This window comes from Etheostoma spectabile, chromosome 8, assembly GCF_008692095.1.
Source record: "Etheostoma spectabile isolate EspeVRDwgs_2016 chromosome 8, UIUC_Espe_1.0, whole genome shotgun sequence".
NCBI lineage: Eukaryota > Metazoa > Chordata > Actinopteri > Perciformes > Percidae > Etheostoma > Etheostoma spectabile.
Window position 1 is genome coordinate 33,818,981 of NC_045740.1, and position 9,708 is coordinate 33,828,688.

The 9,708-nt window shown below is 44.3% G+C and overlaps 1 protein-coding gene across 1 annotated transcript in view; it reads left to right on the forward strand.

Annotated features, from left to right (window-relative positions):
• carmil2 (capping protein regulator and myosin 1 linker 2) overlaps positions 1 to 9,708 on the forward strand; it is a 78,741-nt gene that overhangs the window by 40,311 nt on the left and 28,722 nt on the right. Inside the window, 10 exon segments of the mRNA XM_032523383.1 lie at positions 1,723 to 1,817; positions 2,066 to 2,152; positions 2,470 to 2,560; positions 2,562 to 2,577; positions 3,304 to 3,381; positions 4,246 to 4,323; positions 5,917 to 5,927; positions 6,126 to 6,189; positions 6,334 to 6,415; positions 6,852 to 6,948. Coding sequence (XP_032379274.1) covers positions 1,723 to 1,817; positions 2,066 to 2,152; positions 2,470 to 2,560; positions 2,562 to 2,577; positions 3,304 to 3,381; positions 4,246 to 4,323; positions 5,917 to 5,927; positions 6,126 to 6,189; positions 6,334 to 6,415; positions 6,852 to 6,948 — 699 coding nt within the window.

Below are 9,708 nucleotides of genomic sequence, written 5' to 3' on the forward strand. Positions count from 1 at the left end.
TGTGTGGACTAGCCAGACCTTCCTCCACAGCGCTGTGGAAAAAGGTCAATGTGAGAATTGGGAAACGGCGCCACAATATACAACTAAGGGCTGAAATGCTAACAAAGTTCCTGTAGCTAGCTAAAAACATCCGATTTAGGCATGTCAGGATTATTTTAGCACCTAATGTCTCTATTATGAATCTCCAGCCACTGAGAGGAGACAAACTTTGACAAGTGAGAAAAAGTGGAATTTAGGGCTCTGATTAACCCATAGAAAGCTGGGGATGGGCACACAGACTGTGGGAGCATCTCCATCTTTATGTTATGTATACGTCAAGCCAGTTACAGTTATAAACACAAATACAATTTAAAGGTATAAAACAGGAGTGTCAAACTCAGCTTCACTAAGGGCCACACTAGAAAATGAGAATCACATCCAGGGCCAGACATGTAGAGTTTATTGACAAAGTAAAATATCTTTGACGGTATTATTGCATGTCTTATATAGTCTCTTCACTTGCAGTTTGGACAACATAAAGCCCTAAAAAATCAGTTTTTAAAATCCTCTCTGCTATTTTTGAAAAAAAATGGACAAAAGGTAGGAAAAAGTCACAAAAACTTTAGAAAATGCCACAAAAAATTTGGAAAATGCAACATAAACGTAGGAAAAGCGACAAAAAACTAAGTGGGCCAAAATTGTGGGCCGGATCAAAATCTGCAAGGATCAGATTTATGACACGTGTGGCAGGGAAGATACCAAACAGTCAGAGCGCTGCTTGGTGGTTGTTGTGCTTGATTTGATCAATCGATCAATCAAACTTTATTTGTAGAGCACTTTAAAACAACCAGAGCTGACCAAAGTGATGCATAGAACAATAGGTAAGACATATAGTACATAACTCCTATAGGCATAAAATACAAAAAACACAAACTAAGAGACATAAAATATGTGAAGATGGCCGTACACTAAAACAATAAAATCAAAATGGCAACGTCAGGTGTCACAGGCCAAGGAAGAGAGGTGGGTTTTAAGAAGAGATTTGAAGACAGAGAGTGAAGGGGCCAGTCTAATGGGCAGAGGCAGAGCGTTTCAGTTTAGCTTCATATAATCACATCATCATCATCATCATCATACAAACAGCTTCAATATTCTTATTGTACTTTTTGTTCTGTTTGTACTGTTCTTTTTGTTCTTTTTGTACTGTTGTTCACATTGTGCCTCTCTACAGTGAGATTTCTTGAAAGAGCCTCTTTCCATTTGCTAAGCCATTGTTGTCCTGTTTTACTGTGATTGGCTCAGAGGTCAGTGATGTGAATGAGAGTGCATTTGTGTTTCACCACACACTCTGGTCTATGTTCCACTTCAGCCGACCTGTTTGCTTTCAACGTGTTGATCCCGGGACCTTCAGCACAGTGTACGTGTTGCAAGATTCCCACTAGTGAGGATGCAGTCTCTACAGCTGCTGGTTTTGCCATTTTAAATTAAATCCACTGCTGTTTCTGGGCAGTTGTTTTCAATCAGCTAGTGATTGAATTGTCAGATGGACCAAACAATCTGAACCACAATCGTTTGTTTCAACTCGAGAAAGATTAAGATATAATAAATGTATGTATGTATATATATATATATATATATATATATATATATATATATATATATATAAATCTAAGCAGGTTGTTTAGTTACTTAAAGACTTGTTTACAGGGGTGATTGAGAAGTAACCTTGTTGTTCTGCTGCAGGGACTTTGCAATCAAAATGGCAGCTGCCCTGCAGGAGCACCCCTCCTCTGCCCTACAATCCATCAACCTGTCAGGCAATCCAATTGAAGACAAAGGTGGGCTTTTTAAACTGCATACTATGTCACTGGCTCAGCTAAATGTTACTAGATCCACCTGTGCCTTTCAGCTTTGAGTCACAATATGTGCTGTAAAAAGGTCGTCAGGTGATACAATGCGAGGTGGGGACTGTACTCATGACCGTTAGATGCATTGTGTGTGTGTGTGTGTGTGTGTGTGTGTGTGTGTGTGTGTGTGTGTGTGTGTGTGTGTGTGTGTGTGTGTGTGTGTGTGTGTTCATTCATAGGTGTCATTGCTCTCAGTCAGGAGCTGGGGAATCTAGCCGAAGGACTCAAGCACTTATCTCTGTCCCGGGTATCAATGACTGCTAGAGGTACACACACACACACACACACACACACACACACACACACACATATGGACCTCACAGATTTCAACCTTTAAATAATTTAACCAAAAACAGATGAAGGCCTACCTTTTTAATCAGGCTTTTGGTTGACCTGTCTGCACTTCTTTATGATGTAATATTTTGTAATTGTATATACTGTATGTGCATTGTGTTTTACTATGTGTCATTTTGTATGTTTTTATGTAAAGCACTTTTTGATTGGTATCTGTGTCTAGCGATCTGTACTATTAAACCCTTACACTTGATCACCGTTGTGCATGGTGTGATCCATCCGTCTCCAGGTCTCGGCTGTCTGGGTCAGATGTTATCCTCCACTCAGCTGTTCTCAGCATCTCTGACCCACCTCGACCTGTCCGCTAACCCCGGCAGCTTAGGTTGAAGAGGCCACGGTATCACACCACACACACACCACCACACACACAGCACCCACACACACCCCACACACACACACACACACACACACACACACACACACACACACACACACACACACACACACACACACACACACAGATTTACAAACACACTGTACATGCACACCCAGAATTGTGGTACTTGTAGAAACCGAGATATAAGCAGAGTTTGCTATAGGACGACAGGATGTTATAACTAGCGCTACCTTGAGAAGCCTAACAAATAATAATAAGTATTACGGCTGGGAAATAGATTGATATTATATCAATATTTTGATATGAAACTAGATATGGCCATAGAATTTGGATACCGTAAAATCACACAGGTGTTGTCTTTTCCTAGACTTAAAGGCCAGCTGTTTACCCACAGATTCATCATATCCATAATATTGATGATTGTTTATCAAATATTTGTAAATGCCCCAATCGTCAAAACTACAATATCGTCGTAACACCGATATGGAGGTATTTGGTCAAACATATTGTGATATTTATTTTTTTCCCAGCCCTAATAGATATAAATATGAATATGTAATATGTGCTCTCTGCAGCAAACCACACCCACACATCTTGAACATATACTAGACAGTATTTATATACATTATGTGTGTGTAATCCACTCCAGCTAAATGTCTAGATGTTTCCGTGTGTGTGTGTGTGTGTGTGTGCACTGTGTGTGTGTGTGCACTGTGTGTCTTGCAGTTTCTCTTCAAGTTCTTGTCCAGCACCAACCGTCTGTCTCATCTGGACCTCAGTGACACCAGCTGTCCTCTGGACACGGTTAGTGAGAGACACTTCATACAAACAGTGTGTCCCCTCTTCTCTTCTGAGGCTATTCTAAAAGAAAACACTTTGGAAAGTCAGCTTGCTGTAAATGGACTGTATTTATGTATTTACTACTCAAAGCGCTTTAACATACTACAGGTATCGTGAATGTGTGTGAATGGTGGGTGGTGGGTGGTTGGATGGAGGGATAGATAGATAGATAGATAGATAATAATAATACATTTTATTTAAAGACGCCTTTCTTGGCACTCAAGGACGCCGATAGATAGATAGATACTTTATTCATCCCCACGGGGAAATTCAAGAGGCATGGTTGTGATAGGGGAGCTGATTACAGAGGGACCAAACATGCCGAGGTCCTCAAAAAACCTGGAAATTATCAGACTATTCTTTTGATCTATTCTTAAGATTTGAGAAGGCTTTTCCACATTTAGTTTTTGACAGGACAGTAAAGAGGTCAGATTTGAACCTTGGACTTATGCGTAGAGGCATAAACCTCGACGTGTATGTGTGCCTGCTCTACCACTGAGCCAACGTGGCCACACAAGACTATTCTTGTATTATAAACCCTATTAGACCCCCCCTCCCCATCTCTACAAGGTGTACATGGTTTAGCCCAGTTCAATGTTAATGTCCAAACATGGTGATTGTGCTGATTTTGCTTCTAAGGACTTTAGGTGAACTGAGGCAGTAATGTAATTTAAAAAAGAAGGTTGAATGAGTTATTAATGTCAATGGATGTATTAAAAGAGCATCTCCAGGTTTTTGTGTTGTTAACTATTGTGAATGATTATGTATTGAACTTCTGTGCGTGTCATTCTCTACTTAACACTCACTCGTTGTAACTTCCTCTTGCAGTTATTTGTGTCCCTGTCTGCTGGATGTTGTTACAAACTGATGCACCTGAACCTGGCCAGGAACCCCTTCAGCCACAGGTCAGCTGTTAACACACACACACACACACACACACACACACACACACACGCTCAAAGACAACGTGTTGGACAGACCAACACAGGCCATGAACCCCAAAACACAGTCAGTAGATTGGATCAGTATTAGTCTATAGCCACAACGTTACATTTCTGGGATTGCTCTAGTGCCGCCGGAAATTCCGCCGGATGTCCCTCATTTTTGGTCCGATGTCCTTCCCTGTCCTCTTCCTTTGTGTTGGCGTTCTAACCTCTGGTGGATTTCTGAGGACTATGGTTACCTGGTCCTCAGATCTCTGCAGGGTAAATCCAGACAGCTAGCTAGACTATCTGTCCAATCTGAGGACTATGGTTACCTGGTCCTCAGATCTCTGCAGGGTAATCAGACAGCTAGTAGACTATCTGTCCATCTGAGGACTATGGTTACCTGGTCCTCAGATTCTGCAGGGAATCCAGACACGATAGCTAGATATTGTCCCAATTGAGGACTATGCGTTCCTGGTCTCAGATCTCTGCAGGGTAAATCCAGACAGCTAGCTAGACTATCTGTCCAATCTGAGTCCAGACCTTCCTTAGCAGTGCTGTAGAGGAAGGTCTGGCAAAGCAAGACTGGATCAGTATAGCTAGAACTAAACATCTGTAGTACTGACACTATATTCTATTTCTGGCATTCTTTCTGCACAATGGCCATCTACACTTGTTTGTACAATGCATTGGGAGATTATTCACTATTAGTTTAGTTTTTTCACATATTACTTCAAAAAAAATCATTACGGTTTGATACAAGGAAAACAATGCGCAGGAGAGGTTAGAAGCCAAGAGAATGCTTACAGAGATGCCACCTCTCTGAGTAACCCTAAGCAGCCATGAAGATTCAGTAAAAAAGGAATAGAAAAGGGTTTAATTGTGCAAAATGGGATGAATTACAATGAGATCTTAAAAGTCATTGTTGATTAGTGACCTTTTCAAAGTATTTGAATGATGATAGATTGTTCTAAAGAGGTGGCTCGTTGTATTTCAATGTATGTTGGTTAAGGGACGTCAGACAAAATAGGAGATGAAAGTCCTTAGAGTGTCTTGTATTGTATTGAGAGAATCTCTGTGGAAAGCTTGACAAGTGCTGGACAAAGTCTTGGGTCAAGTGTGTGTGTATATATATACTGTAAGTCTAAGACAATAGATTTAAAAACACAAGATAAGAGCAGCATAGTTACTACTGCACACAGCATAACACATAACCACAGAGGTCTGACATCAAAACTTAATAAAATGTCTGTGTTTTCTAACGAGATATGCATATGGCATGATAACTCTGACTAGACACTCAGACAACACAGTGAAAACATTTTGATTTGTCATAGCAGCGTTAGGGTTGAAAGCACAGGTGGAACTAACTGCATCAAGAAGGTCTCTGTTCCATTTTAAGTGCCTTAGTCATGCCAACAACATGTCAGAAGGTCTGCAGTGTAACAGGCAGGCACAATCCACTGCTATAAAGTGCTTCATCCCACTCTAGCTAAATGTGTGTGTGTGTGTGTGTGTGTGTGTGTGTGTGTGTGTGTGTGTGTGTGGTGTGTGTGTGTGTGTGGTGTGTGTAAAGGTGCGGGAGTGACAGGAGCATTCGAGAGTTCTTCAGTCAAGCTGTGAGCTCCATAGCGTCGTCCTGTCTGCAACCAAACTTCCTCCACTAGCTCTTAGTTTTACTCCCAAAAAACGCAACAATATGAATATATCAATATCTACTAGAAATCTTGATGAGGGAATAGTACACATGTACACTCATACAGATACGTATATTTGTAATAGGTTATTACTGCAGGTCTGGCAACCAACACTCGTCCTGCCTTGGGCTGGGAGTTGGGACCTCAGAGTGTGAGTACATACCACACACCACACACACAAACCACCACACCCTTTATTTCCTTTGTGAGATGAGAAGTAGATCAGTGTGTGTGTGTGTGTGTGTGTGTGTGTGTGTGTGTGTGTGTGTGTGTGTGTGTGTGTGTGTGTGTAGCTACGTTCAGCAGGGGCCCAGGTGATACAGGAGCACATCTCTGATGCTACAGCTATCAGAAGTCTGGATATCTCTGACAATGGTATGCAAAACCACACACACACACACACACACACACACACAAAATGAACATAGAATATGCTAACACTATTGCAACATCATTAAACTCAGTGTCAGAAACAGCTAGTTCCACGTCTTATCCCCTCCCTTGCCGAGAGTTAAATGAGAACATTGATGCCATATATTCTGACATTTAAAAAGCGTTTGGTCCAAATTGAGCTGACAGAACTTTTAATTTGGAATATCTCTGAATTGTAAGTAAGTAAGTAAACCTCAGTGGAGTTGGTGTATGCATGTGTGGGTGAGACAGCTGGTTTTTTAAATGTATAGGTTGAAATTTTGCTTTATTGCCGTTTTTACAAGATGTTTCAATTAGGAACACCAGAAGTCAAAGTCTCTCTCTACCTCTCTTTCCCTCCGTCTCTCCCTCTCTCCGTCTCTCTCCCCCTTGTGTCCAGGTTTTGAGAATAGCATGGTAACTCTGGTTCTGTCTGTCGGTCGATGTCACTCTCTTCGACACCTCGCACTGGGAAGAAACTTTGCCATGAAGTCCAGGTCTGGGGAACATAAAATTAACCTTTCACTCTACCACCACTGTGTCTCCTCCTGACAGCAGCTCATTACATGGTTACACAACAAACCTTTGTACACTGACACTTGGAGACACTTGAAGTCATAGTCACCATGCATTAAAAATCCAAAGTTGTATAGTGTCTAGTGATAAAAAAAACTCCTATAAATGGAAGATCTAATGAAGTGATAACTCCTGTTGTCTGTGGGCGCAAAATTGATTTAAAACATGGCCGGTACCTGCAAACCAAACTGAGCTCTCTATCCTACATCCTATTTTTGTCCCACCTTTTTTACAGTTTCAGTCCGATCATTAGCCAGCTGCCAAAATCCAGATGTGGATAGCTCTTGTTGTTAATGGAGAGTGGCCAGACTCTGTGGACTGAAAGGAAATGTACGAGTCTGGTAGGACCAGGCTAATGGACCAGAGTCTGGTAGGACCGGGCTAATGGACCAGAGTCCTGGGGTAGACCAGGCTATGTGTACCAAGTTCTGGTCGGTTACCGGGCTAATGACCAGAGGCCTGGTAGGGACCAGGCTAATGGGACCCGAGGTCCGTAGATCGGGCTAGTGTACCATAAGCTCCCGGTAGTACCGGGCTAAGTGTACCAGAGTGTGGTAGGAACCAGCTAAAGGGCAGGTCTGGTAGGACCCGGGCTAATGGACCAATGTCCTGTTGCCAGCTAGTTCGATGTCGACCGGGTCTAATGTGTACCAGAATCTTGGACCGCTATGGACCACGTGGACGCGGGCACATGGTACCAGAGTCCTGGTACCGGGCTAGTGTACCAGACGTTTGGTAGGACCAGATAATGGCCCAGAGTCCTGTGGAGGCTAAGGACCGGCTGTCAACGTGGTGTAACCAGAGTCTGGTAGGAACCAGGCTAATGGACCAGAGTCCCGGTAGGCCTGACCGGGCTAAGTTGTACCTAGAAGTCTGGTAGGACCAGGCTAATGGACCAGGAGGTCCGTGATGAGGCCTAATGGACCAGAGCTAGTCGGACTGGTATGGACGATCCACCCGTACGCCGGCTAGTGTAAGCCGAAAATAAACAGGATATCTGGGTAAGGGACCAGGCTAAGGACCCAAGTCTGTAGGACCGTGATGACTGGACCAGAGTCCTGGAGGGCTTTAGGTACCGAGGTAAGTGGTAAGGCCAGAGCTGGTAGGACGGGACATAAACCAGATCTCTACGCCCCCCCGGGCTAGTGTACCCGACTAGATCCCGGTATGAGAGTGTAACCAGGCTAGTGTACCACTGCTCTGTATGACCAGGACTAATGGACCAGTCCGGTAGACCCGGCTAGTGTACCAGAGTGTGGTAGGACCAGGTCTAATGGGTCAGAGTCTGTAGACCGTGCTATGTAGACCGATTGGCTAATGGACCAGCTGGATAGGACCGGTAGGCAACTCTGTGTAGGACCGGCTAGTGTAACAGGTCTGTGTAGGACCGCTAATGGACCAAGGAGTCTGGTAGGACCGGCTGTGTACCAAGTCCTGTTAGGACACCAGGCTAAGTGGACCAGAGTTGGTCTGGACCATGGTTAATGGACCAGAGTGCTGTAGGTACCGGCTAATGTGACCAGAGTCTGGTTGGACGCGGCTAGTGTACTCCGAGTTGGTTAAGACCAGGCTAATGGACCATAGTCTGGTAGGACCGGCTAGTGTACCAGAGTCTGTAGGACCAGGCTAATGTGACCAAGTCCGGTAGGACGGGCTAATGGCCAAAGTTCTGGTAGGACCCGGCTAATGGACCAGAGTCCGGTAGGACCGGATCTAGTGTACCAGATCCTGGGTAGGACCAGCTAATGGACCAGAGTCGTGTAGGAGACGGCGAAATGGACCAAGTTCCGGTAGGAAACGGGCTAGAACAGATCCTGGGAGGTAGGTAGGACCAGGCAATGGACCAGAGTCTGGTAGGAACCAGGCTAATGGCCAGAGTCTGGTAGGACCAGGCTAGTGTCCAGATCTGGTAGGACCGCTAGGACCGAGTCGTCGGCACCGGCTAATGGACCAGTCCGGTAGGGACCCGGGCTAGTATTAAATAACCAGAGTGTGGGGGTGGGGTATGGACCACCGGCTAATAGGCACCAGCAATCTGTCAGGACCGGGCTAATTGGACCAGAGTCTGGTAGACGCAAGGGCTAATGGACCAGAGTCCTGGTAGGACCGGGCTATGTACCAGAGTCTGGTAGACCAGGCTAATGGACCAGAGTCGGTAGGACCTGCTAGTGTACAGACTCCCTAGTTAGGACCAGCTAATGGACCAGAGTCTGGTAAGGGACCCCGTCCTAGAAATAATAATGGACCAGCAAAGTCTTCCCTGGAGTCTGGTAGGGTACCCACTCTGGGGCTAGTGTACAGCGAAGTCTTTAGGACCGTCCAGGCTAATGGACCAGAAGGGTCTGGGTTGTTAGGACCAGGCTAGTGTACCAGAGTCTGGTAGGACCAGGCTACTGGGATTGGGTATAGAGAACCGTTTCCTACTTAGAATTGTTTAAAAAATTCTGATTACAGTAGAATTGTTTCTTTATTGGAATTGTTTAAAAGTTTGGGTTTCAGATCTGATCATCGCTTCCCAATTTAACATGCTTTTGGTTTTGGTTTCCAAAGCGGCCAGGCGCTCGTTGTGTTGCTGCCTTGGAGCACAGTAATCACAGCGCTCTAGTGTGGCTTTATTTTACATTGAAAAAGCCCGGGAACACGGCAACCCACCATTGAATCAAAATAAAACTTTCCTCTTA